Here is a 17,103-nt window from a genome sequence, read left to right on the forward strand (position 1 = left end):
TTCTGATCTTTATTTTTAGATTCGGTCTCTCACAGTTGAAGTGTACCTATGATAAAAATTACAGACCTCTCCATTCTTTGTAGGTGGGAAAACTTGCAAAATCGGCAGTGTTTCAAATACTTATTTTCCCCACTATATAGTAAATTATCACCTTTGAACACCATTTTACAGATAGAAATAATCTATGTTAAGCAGGGCAACCCTGGAAATACATTGCGTTAGTAATCCTGCACTGATCCTGAGTTACAGTCTGTGATACAGGTCAGAGCTGCACTCACAGTTCTGCAGGTTCCAGAGCTGACATCTCCTGTTTGTCAGTGTCTGCAAATATTTTTCAGGTCTTCTGGCAAGTGCAGACTTTTTAAAGTCAACAATTAAAATTAGATAGTTATAGTTACCTCTATGAAAACCATATCCACACTGACCATGCTTCCACCAAATGGTGTGTCTAACCCTTGCTTTTATACTTCAAATTTCTTCTATATTCTCTATCCTTCACAACCAGTTGTAAGACTGTCAAGTATTAGATGTGTATCAGATAATTCCTAGCTTATTTATACCTTGTGTTAGCTTTGGAAATACTATTCATGGATTGATTAGTATCTTAATCCATGTTTCACTCTTATGTTATTATATTTGTCCTATTTCATGTGCATACCAGCTAATTAGACTATATCTACCTCCTATATCTCTTATTTGATGAGATAATAATATACCTGTCTTGAAAAACACTATAAAGACCCTTGAAAGCCTCCATACACATCAGACTAAAGTCTGCCTAACGTGCTGTTTTTACTAGGATGTCTATTGTAAATTGAAGCCTCCTGATTCTCCCACGACAAATAATGTTAGGCAGATAAGAGTCGGATAGTCTGAATTTTAATGTCTGACCTATGAGACCCATTTGGCTGTGACTTTCTCTTCTATCAGCATTGAAAATACGAATGTTTGGCTGAGCTGAACGTGCCATTGTATGGAAGAGGCAGGAGAGATCGCTGTCGGCGGAACGATGGTTCAGCTTACAGCATTAGGGGCCTTTAACACAGCCTAATGTTTGGCAAAACGAATACTCACCTCACTCGCAATCATTGCTCACGTAAACAAGGCCAGCAATCAGATGTCAAATGCGGAAATAATCATTTATCTGGTGACTGCAACTTCTATGAGGGCATAAAAATTATTGATTGTGCGTAGTAAATCCCATTGTATAATAAGGGATTTGTGGCTGCCAATAATGCAAACTGTATGAGACAGAACGATCATAGAAACGAAAGTTCATTCCCATACAGTTTACACATTCCCGATGGGTGTCATATGTAAAATGAATGCTGATGTACTTTTTATATTATAAACTGAGGCAGCTTATCTCTCCATCGAAAAGAACCCTCTACCAAGGATAGTTTACTGATTACTGGGGGTCTGACTACTGGATCTCCCACCTGTTCCAACGATGGGGCTTTGCAGAATGAGGTGCGCAGTATTGTCTATACAGTATATTAGTATTCTAGACATTATCCAGCAAGCATTTACCAGCAGTGACACGGTAGTACTCTAAGACTAATGCTGCTCCTTCACTGAATAGAGTCACCCCATCTCTTCCTTGAAACAGATAGGAGGAATTCCATATAGGCTGTGAGGGTGGAAGCCCAGGAAAAGAAATCTATAGGAATAAGAAAAATAAAAAAAAGAGTTAAAATGAAAGAATATGTAAAACTAAAAAAAAAACAAAAGCAAAAAGAATTGTACTATTTACTATTTATTTTACTGCTGTTTGACAATTTACTATAATTTACATGTTATAATAATTTTTTTGTCTAAATGATTGCTAATTTTTCTTTATCTCATACATTTTATATTACTGTGAGCAACATCTCACCTTTACACAAAGAGACATGCGCTCAAGAATCAGTGGTTTTTATGTCATGAAGATGCAAATGAACAAATTATTGTATGTCATTGGATTTCTGGAAGTGTTTAAGCTGGGCAATAAGCATTCTGATAATTATCACAGCTGTAAAAGGCCCATAAGACAAAAAAATACTAGTCTATGTTAATTTGCTAACATTATAATGAAAACGCCTATATTTGTAGTAGTAAACAACTGTCATACATGAAATGCATACAATTCATATACTGTGTATATTTACCTGGTGGTGTCCCTGTGTGGCTCTTTGTGGTAGCTGGAAACAAGATGGAGAAGGTTCTGGAAACGTAACCTTGACGTGTGACACCACCGACATGCCAGGGGGTTTACTTGTCTGTCTATAGGATAGACAACATTCTTTTTAGCTAAAACAGACACTATGTAGCCAAAGCTCAATAAAATAATTGAGAAATCAAATCACTTAACTTGTATGATAACTGCATTAATAGTTAGTATACTGTCATCTTTTGATCTGTGGAGGATTAACTTTGAATTCAAGGTGACCTGTGAATTTCAAGAAATTCGATTCCCACACCCTATGATTTGATTCGCAAGAATCAGACCCCCAAAAAATGCATGGTGCTATTTCACACACTGCTGAAGACTCAGAGAGCGGGCTAATGCCATCAGGCGCGTCTAAACAGTCTTCCCCAAAATGCCCTGCAGCTAACACATCACATGGTCTAGCACAGCAAATCGGGGGAATAGTCACAGCCAGCATAAAAAATGAGGGCTGGCCAAGAAGCACTATTTTATGCTTGTACAGAGTTGGCAAAGATTAAAGTGATTTATATGGAAGAGACGTAGTTTATAGTCAATCAATATGAAATATTGATTGATCTGAGATATACTGCAGTAACAGCAAGTTAATAGTTTTTTTTTCATTCTACATGCACACTGCAAACAAGGAGGGCAGTTTTAAACCCCTCAGTGCTATTTTGCCAAGTAAAACAAAGTCCTGAATCTAAGGCGGTGTCACAGAAAGTGTGATTCCTGCATTGTAAGTTGAGAAAAACATTTTTTTACAACCTAAAGAAAGATTTCCATAATCCAGAAATGTAAACACAACTATATACCTCACAAAGTGAGAACGTTGTAAAAAAAAACACATTTTGTGCACACTTTGTGCTATAATTGTCCAATATTAGACTTGTACACATACCACTTGAATACAGCAGACCGTAGCAGGTGCTTGCTTGTGGGATGTGAATTTTCCTAGCTTTTCTTGTGATTCAACATATCACCCTCATTCTTTTTGCTCATGCAAAGTAAAGCACTGCCAAGTGGTCTTACAGCTGGACAGTCTGGGGCAGAAAAGCAAATGAATTGCTGCAGTGCAAAAAGCAGCAACTAACACATTGCTGAAGTGCATCAAGTATGCTGGGTGGCTCCCTATAAAATACAATTTGGAATTGTCGTGAGCAGCAGTACCCGACCATAAGGCAGCCTGAAGGTTGTGTGCAAAGTAACTCGCACTCCATGATCCACATCCTGAATTTAATTGTGCAACATTTCTTTCACAACTATATCTCTTGGCTTTACAAGAACAAAATGGTCTTCCACAGCACCCGCTGTAATTCAACACTGTATATGTTGCAGTGTCTGTATGATCAGCATAAGTGGTGACAGATTACATCATGCAGCAAGCAACTAAAGTGTGGGGAAACTTTTAGATCCAACATTGAAATCTGATTATGGATGCGTGTCACCTACCTAAGCCCTTCGAAGAAGTGACAAAATTAGTTAGTAAGGACATGTGTGGAATCAATAATGATATACCCCTCATATTGTACCTGGAAAAAACACTCACTAGAATGCAAGAGGGAATAGAGAAATAACAACTACTTGCACCTATTCATCGCTGCACTGTGTCTGTTGGTGACCCTCAAGGGCCGTGTTACGTGCTGCAGTATTTGGAGAAGGAGGTACAGAAGCAGGTGAATGTGAAGGGGGACATAGACTTAGTAAATGTAGGGGATGACAGGCAGAGTGAAAATGATGATGACAATGACACTGGCCATGGCAACTAGCTATCACAGTTGGGAGATTAAAATTAACCAATGGGGACCTCGGTCATGCTGGTGAGCATGACAAGCTGTTTGATGAAATGCTTGTGGAATGACAGGTGCATTGTTAAAGGGGTTGTCCGCTACTCAGAATTTTAGATCCTCGATACAAAAGCAAAATGGAGGATTTTTTTTCTGGGAGTCCAAATTGCTAGAATAACTAATCACTATAATAAGATGTGTTACTTGCTCTTTGAAGCTTTCGCTGAGAAGACGATTGCCGCCTCTCAAGAATGACCAGCAGGCTCTCCTGCGATCCCCGCAGAGACAACGGTCTCGCCTGTGCTAGAGTTATGGCTACAACCAATTATTGAGGCAGCAGCAGTAGCAAAAGCTGGAGTATATTTGACATGATGGACCAGATGTTTTATCTACCATTGTGACAACAGGGCACACTTCAGCAGAGATGCGTCAGGTGAACAGCCAAGTTTAGTCGTACCAAAATTGTTTACTACCTTAGGCAGATAGCATTAAGCCCGATCCCATGGACTTCTGGGTCGACAGAGTGGACCATGCGTAAGAACTGGCCCAATTTGCTATGGGTGTACTGTTAGGTATAGCAGTCAGTGTAATGTCTGATTGGCTGGTACCTTTGTCATATCCAAGGTTATCCACCACAAGCATGAAAACCTATCATTTGTCAAAATTAATCAGCCATACATCGGTACTGACTGTCATTCACCTGTTGCTGAAGCCAATAATTAAATCGGCCATATCATCTGCTTGCCTGACTGTTGTCTGTCTTCTACATCATTCTGTTGCCACCAGTGCCCACGCTCAGTCGGGCATCTACTTCTCATGTCATCTATACTATAGTACTGCTGCTGCATTTGCTGGCCTTAAACTATCAATATGGGTTTACGAGGGACCGTTCCTGTCAAACTAATCTGATCAGTTTTTATGAGGAGGCAAGTTCCGGACTGGACCAAGGAAATGCAGTGGATGTTGTGTATATGGACTTTTCAAAAGCTTTTGATGCGGTTCCACACAAAAGGTTGATACATAAAATGAGAACAATGGGGATAGGGGAAAATATAAGTATGTGGGTTAAGAATTGGCTCAGTAATAGGAAACAAAGGGTGGTTATTAATGGAAAACACTCAGACTGGGTCTCAGTTAACAGTGGGATACCACAGGGGTCAGTATTGGGCCCCCTTCTTTTTAACATATTTATTAATGACCTTGTAGGGGGCATACAGAGTAATATTTCAATATTTGCAGATGACACTAAACTCTGCAGGGTAATCAATACAGAGGAGGACAATTTTATATTACAGGAGGATCTATGTAAACTAGAAGCTTGGGCTGATAAAAGGCAAATGAGTTTTAATGGGGATAAATGTAAGGTAATGCACTTGGGCAGAGGAAATAAAATTTATAATTATATGCTTAATTGTAAAACACTGGGCAAAACTGTAACTTAAAAAGGCCTGGGTGTATTGGTGGACGACAGGCTCACGTTTGGTGGCCAGTGTCAGGCAGCTGCTGCAAAGGCAAATAAAATAATAGGATGCATTAAAAGAGGCATAGATGCTCATGAGGAGAACATAATTTTACCTCTATACAAGTCACTAGTGCGACCACACTTAGAATACTGTGTACAGTTCTGGTCTCCGGTGTATAAGAAAGACATAGCTGAACTAGAGAGGGTGCAGAGAAGAGCGACCAAGGTTATTAGAGGACTGGGGGGTCTGCAATACCAAGACAGGTTATTACACTTGGGGTTATTTACTGTGGAAAAACGAAGGCTTAGGGGTGATCTTATTACTATGTACAAGTATATGAGGGGACAGTACAAAGACCTGTCTACTGATCTTTTTACTCTGAGGCCAGAGACGGGGACAAGGGGGCATCTTCTACGTCTGGAGGAAAGAAGGTTTAATCATAATTACAGACGGGGATTCTTTACTGTAAGAGCAGTGAGACTATGGAACTCTCTGCCGCATGATGTTGTAATGAGTGATTCACCATTAAAATTTAAGAAGGGCATGGATGGTTTTCTTGAAAAGTATAATATTACAGGTTATATATACTAGATTCCTTGATAGGGCGTTGATCCAGGGAACTAGTCTGATTGTCGTATGGAGTCAGGAAGGAATTTTTTTCCCAAATGTGGAGCTTAGTGTTTGCCACATGGATTTTTTTTGCCTTCCTCTGGATCAACATGTTAGGCTATGGCTTGAACTAGATGGACTTAGTCTTCCTTCAACCTTAAAAACTATGTTACTATGTTACATATCTCTTAGCTTATCCTGTCCTAATTTTCTACCGTACAGCTTCTGCCACCTTCACTGCCACTGCACAGCCATGCTAGTCACACATCTCCTTACTGCCTATCCACTTTTTTATAGTGATAGACGGAACTATGAAACATATGACGCGCCCCCTGGGCCAGTGCTGTTTGGGGATTACCCGGAGCCGGATCAGATGGGGGTTGTAGTCTCCGAGTGGCGGCGACCCGGTCCGTGCCCAGGGTGTCAAACTCAGTGTGTGGCAGTCTTTACAGATGTTGTTAAATGTTCTTTAGTGTCGACTACGCCACCCGTTGATTTGCGGTCAAAAGGCCGCCGCTGCAGAAGGGTCCGCTGAGGCTGGTGGTGTGTGTGCAGCTGTGATAGTATAACCCCCAACGGGAGGGGTATAGCCTCAGGGGGTCAGATGTAGAGGATGGTGGTTGTGAAGGTGCAGGATGATCCAGCAAGAAGACTCAGAGTCGGGCTGTGCAGTTCAGGGGTTTTTTACTTACGGGTGTTATTATGGTCACTCTGGCCTGAAGCGACCACCCGAGCCGTGCTGCGTCCACCAGGTCCTGGACTCGGCCAACCCCCAAGCAATTCTGGAGCGTGGTCCTGAGCTCCTGTCTGACTTTCCCTCTCTTCTGGCCGTTCTCACTAGGGATCCACTTATGTCCGGCTCCCTCGGGTCTCTTGGTGGGTACACCTCCTCTGGGTTCCCTGACCCTATACTTGGTATGCCTTCCTAGTGGATTTAGTGAGGGTCGTGGCAGATCCTGCCCACGACCTCCGGTCTCTGGCTAAGGTGTGCTTTTCTCTCTGCCAGCTTGGGATCCGGTACCCTGGGTGCCAACCCTTCACCCTGCCGTTTGTATTCTGGGGTCTTGGGGTTCCTTCTTCTTCTCTCTGGGTCCTTCTGGCTCCTCTCTCTCTCTCAGACTTGGCCTTGGAGCTGGGCCCAGCCGGAACCACAACTCCCTGTCAGCCCTTCTGGCTGAGCTTCTCTGCTCTGCTCCTCTTGCCTGACTGAACTCTCTCTACAAAAGACCCTGTCCTAAGATGGTGCCCACCTTATATACTCCCTCTATGTGTGAGCTCAGGTGACCAGCACCAATGAGCTCCTAGCATTACCCAGTCTGCTCCCCCTATCTGCCCCTACACTACTGGGATGTTCCACCCCCCCTCCCACTCCAGCCAGGGACAGACACTATCGTACCTGCACATATATTGGTGGGAGTACCGTCGATCTGTCCCCCGGAAATGGGATGTATGTAGTGTATGCAGCTATCTGAGCTCAGTTCCACACTCCATCCTTACCCGGGAGTGGAATACCACACCTCTGGCTTGAGGTGTAATACCCCTGTAGCAGCCGAGTCCTCAGGGTGCTACATTCCCCCCTGGTAAATCACAGCATGTCCTCGGGCTGTAAGAGAATAAACATCCATAAACATACATTTTTTTTTCATAAAACATAAACATATAAAACATCATATATTATCAGCATAAAACTTTTTCATATAACATTTTTGTTCCTCCGGCCACGGTGCAACTTGTGACCGGGTAAAGTGCGACAGTCTCTTGTAGTAAAAACAACAGTTTCCTATAAAACCGGTAGGGGGCGCCTTAGAAAGCGCAACTATATACAAGGGAAGGTGGCCGCTCTCAGTCCTCGACCAGTGGGGAAAAGGGATGGCTGCTCACAGTCCTCAGCCTGTGGGGAGATGGGACACACTGGAACAGTTCAATTTGCTGGTCCCAACGGGGACTATATTTTAAGTTAGCAGCATGGCATATACCCTGACGGGTAACTATGTACAGTCTCTTTACCGTACTTTAATGACGGCGTACTCCTGCTCCTCCTTCAGACCCGTCCGGGTCCTCTTGCTCCTCTTCACACCGTAGCTCCTCCTCCGTCAGCCGGTGTACATGGAGAGTGTAGGGTCCTTTGGCACACTTGTGCCGGGTGAACGTGACCTCGTCCCCTACATATAGGTCACGACCTCTGTGTCCCTCCGGCAGATGGGACTCCACGTCTCTTCTGGTGACAAAGACGTCGCCGGGGGTGTGATGATCCCTGATGAAACCCCAACCGTGCTGCAGTTGGAATTTAATTACAGTCCCGGTGGCACGGGGACCATGGGCTGCACGGGGGTTCCTCCTGGTCCGGCTCTTCTGCTCTGCACTCTGTTCCTGCAGCCGCTGCTCTCGGACCCGCCTCTCTCTTCGCTCCCGGTCAAAGACCTCTAACTGCTGCCGGCAGCACTCCGCACGCTCAGCTGCGGCTGCCCGAGTCTCTTGGGTGAATCCCATGAGGTCTCCTCCGGTGGGGTCCCACGCAAACTGCGCTTCCTCCAATGAGAGTGGGGTGATCTTAACGGGCTTCGGAACCGGAATCAGGGGCTCATCTAGGGGTCTTTCTTTCCGGAGTCGGGGATGGTGGAACTCCGGTGGCCACAAAAAGGGCTGCCCATCCGGGCACGTGTGCTGGGCAAACAAGTCTTCACCCAGGTGCGGCACTCTAGATGTTGAGGGCGCGGTGGTGGTAGCGGCGCCCGGGTTCACTAGGCCTTGTGACCAGGCTTGGGGCACCCTGAAGGTAAAGGGCACCGTGAAGACGGCGGCGCCCGGGGTTACTTGGCCCAGCGACCAGGCCGGTGGCTCAGTGGAGGTAGAGGGCGCTGTTGGTACTGCGGCGCCCGGGGGTACTAGACCTTGCGACCAGGCCGGTGGTGTTTCCTGCTTTGCCGCGCTCAGGGTTGAGGCGCGTGACGTCACAGGGGTCGCGGCCGCGGCTTCTGCTTGAGGCCTTGTCTGGAGCGGTGACGATGCAGCGACGGGCACGGCAGGGGGAATTTCGGGCTCTGCGACGGGGAGCTGGGGCAGGCACGCGGTTTCTCGGCTCGGGGTAGTGACGTCCCCTTTACTTGCCTCCATCTGTTCAGCTCCCTTCTCGGCGCCGTCTCCGGCCTTCACTCCTCCTGCACCATCCTCAGAGGCGGTCTGTCTCCTCGTCTCGGGTGGCGTGCTTCGCTGGCGGGTTCTTGCCTGCAGGGCCATCTCTCTGCCCCATGCGGCCAGGACGTCCCGCTGCACTCGGGCCATCCTCTGAGCCAAGCACTCCAGTGCAGTCTGTGCATGCTCCCGGTCTCGGGGGAGCTGTGCCAGGATCTCCACCAGGCCTTCTGGGGTTGTCGCTTGCAACAGGCTCCTGACCACTGGGTCGGTGCTGCCTGCCTCTCCCTCCATCTCCGGGTACGGCTCCTCCGGAGTCCTCTCCAGACTTCTTGTCTCCGGGTGCGCTCTCTCCAGACTCCTCCAGGCTGCACCCATCTTCTCTCTTTTGTTCTGTCTCCGCCCACATTGAAGGTGGTCCCGGGGCAACTTTGTGATTGTCAGTTCCAGGGGCAGTTCTCTCACGCTGATGGACATCTCTAGCATCACAGTCTCTGTTGGTGGGGGCGGTTTCCGCTTTTGGCGCCATTCCTTGACCTGGCCCACGATGGGAGGTGACCTCTTGCCACCCTCTGGCACGCCCATAATGGCGTCCGCTCTTCCAAGGCGGGAAATCTTCTGGAAATGGCAGGAATCGTCTCCCAGTGGCGGGAAACTCCGTGGATGGCGGGAAAAAGCTGCAGATGGCGGGCAACCGGCGGGGAACGATCCGTGATGGCGTCCCATAGCGGGGACCCTCTGGAACCGGCGGGAGACTTCTTCTTAAGGTAAATTTGAACTTCTCTTCAGGCACGCAGTACCCGGTGGTTGTGGGCACGAAATCCTGCCGACTACGCCAAAGTTGACGCGCCCCCTGGGCCAGTGCTGTTTGGGGATTACCCGGAGCCGGATCAGATGGGGGTTGTAGTCTCCGAGTGGCGGCGACCCGGTCCGTGCCCAGGGTGTCAAACTCAGTGTGTGGCAGTCTTTACAGATGTTGTTAAATGTTCTTTAGTGTCGACTACGCCACCCGTTGATTTGCGGTCAAAAGGCCGCCGCTGCAGAAGGGTCCGCTGAGGCTGGTGGTGTGTGTGCAGCTGTGATAGTATAACCCCCAACGGGAGGGGTATAGCCTCAGGGGGTCAGATGTAGAGGATGGTGGTTGTGAAGGTGCAGGATGATCCAGCAAGAAGACTCAGAGTCGGGCTGTGCAGTTCAGGGGTTTTTTTACTTACGGGTGTTATTATGGTCACTCTGGCCTGAAGCGACCACCCGAGCCGTGCTGCGTCCACCAGGTCCTGGACTCGGCCAACCCCCAAGCAATTCTGGAGCGTGGTCCTGAGCTCCTGTCTGACTTTCCCTCTCTTCTGGCCGTTCTCACTAGGGATCCACTTATGTCCGGCTCCCTCGGGTCTCTTGGTGGGTACACCTCCTCTGGGTTCCCTGACCCTATACTTGGTATGCCTTCCTAGTGGATTTAGTGAGGGTCGTGGCAGATCCTGCCCACAACCTCCGGTCTCTGGCTAAGGTGTGCTTTTCTCTCTGCCAGCTTGGGATCCGGTACCCTGGGTGCCAACCCTTCACCCTGCCGTTTGTATTCTGGGGTCTTGGGGTTCCTTCTTCTTCTCTCTGGGTCCTTCTGGCTGCTCTCTCTCTCTCAGACTTGGCCTTGGAGCTGGGCCCAGCCGGAACCACAACTCCCTGTCAGCCCTTCTGGCTGAGCTTCTCTGCTCTGCTCCTCTTGCCTGACTGAACTCTCTCTACAAAAGACCCTGTCCTAAGATGGTGCCCACCTTATATACTCCCTCTATGTGTGAGCTCAGGTGACCAGCACCCAATGAGCTCCTAGCATTACCCAGACTGCTCCCCCTATCTGCCCCTACACTACTGGGATGTTCCACCCCCCCTCCCACTCCAGCCAGGGACAGACACTATCGTACCTGCACATATATTGGTGGGAGTACCGTCGATCTGTCCCCCGGAAATGGGATGTATGTAGTGTATGCAGCTATCTGAGCTCAGTTCCACACTCCATCCTTACCCGGGAGTGGAATACCACACCTCTGGCTTGAGGTGTAATACCCCTGTAGCAGCCGAGTCCTCAGGGTGCTACACATACTTTCTTAACTTTATATATAAACCTGAAACAGCTCCCAAAATTGGGCTAATTTTTGGAAAAGCTTGGCTACAAGCTGTTGCTTTTTCACTTTGAAAACAGCTAGTCTGTTCCTGTTCCCTAAAAAAGAAGGCGCTGGGCACAACAGGCAGGTAGGTAGCAACTACCTGCCTGTTAGTGCTTTGGCACATTTTTTGTTTTTCACAAAGTCACGGATATCCGCTTTAAAGGGAATCTGTCTGCAGGTTTTTGCTATTTAATCTGAGGCAGCATAATTTAGAGCAAGAGATCCTGATTACAATGTCTTTAATTAGGAGGAGATTATTACTACTTGACTAGGTTTCATGTGCACAGCAGTCCAGCTAATGTGTATAATACCGCCCAACCACTGATCGGCAGCTGTCTCACAATGATGACCTGTACACAGGAAGCTGCTAATCAGGGGTGGGGACAGGGTTATACACAGTTTAGTATTTTGACCAAAGCTACATCTACAACAGATAAAATATGTATTCTATAAAAACTATACAAGCAGTCCAATAAGTGACACATCCATGGAATCAGACTGTGTTTAAATTATAGAGCTCAAAACAGGTTCAACACACAACTAGAAGACATCAGAGTGTTATACACATATTTTCCGGCAATTAAAGGCTTTTGACTAATGAATTTTGAAAAAAAAATCTTGGGAAAATTCGGTGAAGCCAAAAAACGTAAGTTTCAAATAATCCGGTTATCTCTACACCAGATAGCAGAATTTTTCCAGATTACAATTGCCCCTTAACAGTTATAGGAACAAATAGTAGTCCCTGTAGATTATTTTGGCCACTTAATGAAAGATTCATTTCTCATTCAGGCAGCTTTAATGCAGGTGCACATTAGCATTTGTATTTCGACAGCAATAACTAAACTAACTGTATCACAAGGGTCTATGATGCTGTTAGTTCAGGTCAACTGACCCACAATCAAACTGGGACTAGTGGCCTTAATACGGATATTAAAATGAAAATGAACAAGGCCTGTGGAAGGACACACAGCTGCACTCATGTGATGCCGTTTCATTGTGACCGCCTGCCTTCTCTATACCGCAGCAGATTGTTTTTGTTATGGTCTTAATATAATGTGCAGAACAAATCAGATCCCCATGCCAGACTACCAATGATCTGCACCAATTCGTTTCAAAGTGATCTTGTTTCTCAGATTATGTTCAAAAGTTTTGACACTGACAGAAATTTTGGTTTTCAATAAGTTTGCTACTTTAGTGTTTTTAGATTTTAATTTAGTCAGATGTTTCTGTGGTTACTGACGTACAATTATAAGCATTTCATACGTTTATTTTCACAATTTTATTGGTAAATACATCAAGTATAATTCAATATTTACTGTGTTGACCGTTAGTTCTCAAGATTTCTGGCATGCTGGATATAATAATAATCGTTTTATTTATATAGCACCAACATATTCCGCAGCGCTTTACAATCCAGACAATTTACAACATTATTTGCACTGTCCCCATTGGGACTCACAATCTAAATTCCCTATCAGTATATCTTTGGAGTGTGTGAGGAAACCCATGCAAACACGGGGAGAACATACAAACTCCTTGCAGATGTTGTCCTTGGTGAGATTTGAACCCAGGACCCGAGCACTGCAAGGCTGCAGTGCTAACCACTGAGCCACCGTGCTGTCACAGGGTATCAGCTTCTAGGCCAAATATCAAACAGGTACTTTTGATACAATTACATTTATTTCTGATTATCATTGCTTGCGAATTACATCATTAAACAAAGATGAAAGCAGTATATCACATGCAGCTGTTGTATTTGCAATAGTCCTCTGTATCTCAAACCCACCTGTAATCTTTGTAGTTGGGGACAATCCGTGCCAGTGCCAAAAGAGGATAGGTCGAATGTTGAAGGGAAGTTTCCACACCAACAAGCAGAACCTGTAGAGATATGCCATGGTAACATTACAACCATTACACAACAAAATGTGACTTGTAGGACCCCTAAACTCACCTGTAAAGCACTGTAAGTGAATCCATTCTGCTGTGCAATGGAGCTTGTCCTGCGCTCAATGGTAACATAAAGGTGACATCCAACAGGAGCCTGATCATGTGGCTTTGTGACGAAAATAAAAATACTGAGGTTTACTTTATCAAATACATACTATACTTAAATACACAGAAAAGCTATGTGCATGAGTTAAGTACTTGCAAAGATTTTTCTGCAGTAAAAATCAAAGTGTTGGCAGGAAAAATGCTGTTTAGAATATGCGCATTTTTTATGGGTTTTTACTTGTGTTTTTTTCCCAATAATTTGAATGGGTGAAAATTGATGGAGAAATACTGAAATAATTGATATACTGCAGATTTGATTATTCAAATCTGCAAGAAATTTTTTTAAACATGACTGAAAGAACACCACAGCAACCAAATACTCGTATATACTACATTGATAAACAGTATTGCAGTTATATGCATGTTGCTGCTCAAAAGAGGGGACCTATAATACACCAGTCATCATACATAATAAATAAGGGGGATGGCCAAAGCCATGAGAAAGGCAAAAGCGCCGAAACGCGCGTTGGGGAACGGCCTCAGCGCGGTGGTCTGGTGTATATAACGCTCTGGGAGGTATGTAATGGGTTCACTTGATACATGTTGATATATGAGGTATATTTAGATTCATTCTATAGTACTCAATCCCATAATCTATGCAGAGCAAAAATGATTAAATTGCTATGTGCCACCGTTCCGGACGGCTGTTGTCGTTGTTTTTATATTTATGTATCCTATTTTTGTATCTTTCCCTGCTTCCATGATGCATATTTAATAAAGCATTTTTAATTGATAACATCACCTTTTTTGTCATCCATTTTGGCTTCGGCCATCCCCCTTATTTAAGAAAAAAATAAGCAGCATATATTTGATATTTAAGAAATTTCATTCTCTTTGCTGGTTCATTAAAATGCTGCGTTTTTTCCACAGCAAAAACGCACGGGACAAATGTGGCAAAAACGCAGAGTGTGAACAAGCCCTAAGAGGAAGTATAACAACAAAAAATATATATGCTAACATAGCAGAACAGCACGCAATACGTGGGTAATTTATCATGGTAAGTTGTATAATCATATAATCATGTTATTGATGTATTTTACTGTACAACGCAATACTTCATTGCTGTAATTTAGAAAGTGCCTCTATTATATCTGACCTCATCAATGATCACTAAGTGCATGTTCATCTTTTTAGGGCCTGTTCATACAAATATTTATCATGTGTAAGTGCTGCCTAATTACATAGTGTCAGACAGCACTCGTCCTATTTAATTAGAAAACTGGAAACTCTCGGACGCAAAACTCAATTAGGGATAATTTTTGGACTATCTCTTGTTAAAAAGCCAGAGCTTTTTCCGTGTACACCACCTGTGTATAAACACCAGCACGGCAGTCACCTGCCCCCCAAAAGGATAATTTTTGGAACATTCTTAGATTTAAAAAAAACATGAAAAGTCTTTCAGAGCAGTGTGTTATTAAACATGCCCTTGGTTGCCACCAGTTATCATCCGCTTTCCCCTATCCAGATATGTTGAGATCACTTAGACATTAACAAGACTTTATTTCATTAAGCAATTTGAAAGAGGTTCTATACAGTAGGTTCTATACAGTAGAACTAGTAGACCTTAGAGTAATACACATGATTGTTTTCAGGCTATTGGACACATTTGCACTATTGTAATTCGCGGCAAGTCAACTCTCTGTGTATCGAATTATTGGGAAAAATATGTCAAAGTTGGTGAATTCAAATTTTAAAAGATTCGACCATCTCTAGTAAACAGTATACAATTAGTTAGTGGTGGCTGAAGGAAAACAGAATTTTATTGTTTATATGTCTATATGGGATATTTGGAGGTCTGTATAATAAAAAACACAGCTTCATCTGCTAGTATATATTATTATTATAGCACCATTAATTCCATGGCGCTTTACATGTGTAAAAGGGGTATGCGTAGCAAACAACAAGTACAATAGTTTGAACAAAAACAAGTCATCGACTGGTGCAGGAGAGAGGACCCTGCCGTGAGGGCTCACAATTTAGAAATCGATACACATGGGCCTAAGAGTTTGAAGCTACATCTCAGGCTAATGGTTAGATAATGACTTGCAGGGGCAGACGCAGATAGAAGAAAGCCCCCCGTGCAACAACAGTATATGGACCTTTTGCAGCCCAATAGCTCATCATAATGCACATTTTCACCTGCTTTGTAGGTGGAAGCATGCCCCCTTAAGCCTTGGCACAGGTTGCACTAAATGTATGTCCTCTCCTGGTGGCTTGTAATGTATGTAAGTCCACTCCAGTTTGTACAGTCCTGATGCAAAAATACAACTGGAGTGGCATCTGTGCAGATGGACTTCACTCCTTCAACATGGGTAGGCTCACAATGCGGTTTACATCTGCTTGGAAGTGAAGCATTTGAAATAGCTCTCTAACAAAAAAGTAAAAATGTTAAGGGTGTGGTGTGGTCTCATGTATGTATATTATGTGTATATTTCTTATTGTGTAGAACAAAGGGTATCTGAGTCCCCTTATGAATTTGTTTACTACCTTGACCATGCACAGATGATATGGGTGGAAGGGTTCCAGATCACAAATAGGCAGTCTGTACTCCAGCAGAAAGTCCTGGGATGAATTATCAGCTACCGTCAGGATAAACTCTACAACCATAAAAATACAATGCTCAAAGACCAGAACATCCTAGTAAGCAAATATATCATATTCTCTTTTATTTAATGTTGCAGGGCTAGTTAAAAGGTTAACTTCTAGTTCTGCTACCTCCAAAAGTTAGATAACTTGCTCTCTCGAAGTCAGAATAAAATTAATAAATGGCACTGTTAATAACAACCCCTATTGAACTTGTACATTTAAAGGGAATCTGTCATGAGGTTTTTACTGCCCCATTTGAGAGTGAGGCATACTTACCAAGCTTCTTGCTGTAGCTTTGATAAATGTATCAATTTATCTGCTGCAACTCCGCCACTTCACTCAACGCTCAGCTCTGTGTAACACCACCACCCACAATATTACTTGACAGATTGCTGCATATACTGTGCATAGGCAGAACGTTGCCGATCAGTGGAGGGGGAAGGTAGTCAGAGCTCATTAATATCAAAGATTGCATTGCTGCAGGTTAGCTAGTCCTCTCAGTAATAATCTCCTGCTGTTTTATCAAAACTGCAGCAAGCAGCCCAATAGGTGACACATCACTGAAATCAGGGTCTCCGCCCCTACATTATGCTGTTCTCAGATAAGATAGCAAAAACCTGATGATAGAGTCTTTTTATAGGGGTTGTCTGGGCATCAATATCAAATCAGTGGGGGTCCTACACCTGGCATGCCCATTGATCAGCAGTTTTTAGCTCCTGTGTCGTAATAATTGAATGGAGCTGAACAGCACAGCTGCGTTCGGTGTGGAGCAGTCGCTGTCAAGAACTGCACCTCAGCTCGATCTGATACTGATGGCCTATCCTAAGGATAGATGTTCAATATTAGATGCCTGGACAACCCCTTTAATTCAGCCAGTCGCCCTCCCACCTTTGAAATCCTTCTGTTATATGTTATATTGTCTTCAGCCCTCCATCTCCATTCAGGCGCAGTGACAGGCTCAGACGTGCTGCAGCTTCATCACACAAAGTAAATGGATGACCGGAGTCTCTAATGATAATTCCTTGGATCAGGCTGAACAACAAACGTTCGCTGCTGTCATCGTGTACCATGAACAGTCTGAAGCAACCAGTTAGATGAAACCAGATATTTCCGTCCCGCTTCTTTCC

The 17,103-nt window shown here is 44.5% G+C and overlaps 1 protein-coding gene across 2 annotated transcripts in view; it reads right to left on the bottom strand.

Annotated features, from left to right (window-relative positions):
* Positions 1-17,103, bottom strand: part of CCDC33 (coiled-coil domain containing 33) — a 152,718-nt gene that overhangs the window by 118,022 nt on the left and 17,593 nt on the right. For both annotated transcript variants that reach the window (XM_073652768.1, XM_073652769.1), the window contains exons 6-10: positions 15,878-15,987; positions 13,290-13,391; positions 13,125-13,216; positions 2,148-2,262; positions 1,531-1,660 (exon numbers count right to left, since the gene is read on the bottom strand). In XM_073652768.1, the coding sequence (XP_073508869.1) occupies positions 1,531-1,660; positions 2,148-2,262; positions 13,125-13,216; positions 13,290-13,391; positions 15,878-15,987 (549 nt within the window). The remainder of the gene's footprint in view (positions 1-1,530; positions 1,661-2,147; positions 2,263-13,124; positions 13,217-13,289; positions 13,392-15,877; positions 15,988-17,103) is intronic.

Source organism: Phyllobates terribilis, unplaced genomic scaffold (genome assembly GCF_046119375.1).
Source record: "Phyllobates terribilis strain yellow unplaced genomic scaffold, ASM4611937v1 Scaffold_11__3_contigs__length_659146591, whole genome shotgun sequence".
NCBI classification, from domain to species: domain Eukaryota; kingdom Metazoa; phylum Chordata; class Amphibia; order Anura; family Dendrobatidae; genus Phyllobates; species Phyllobates terribilis.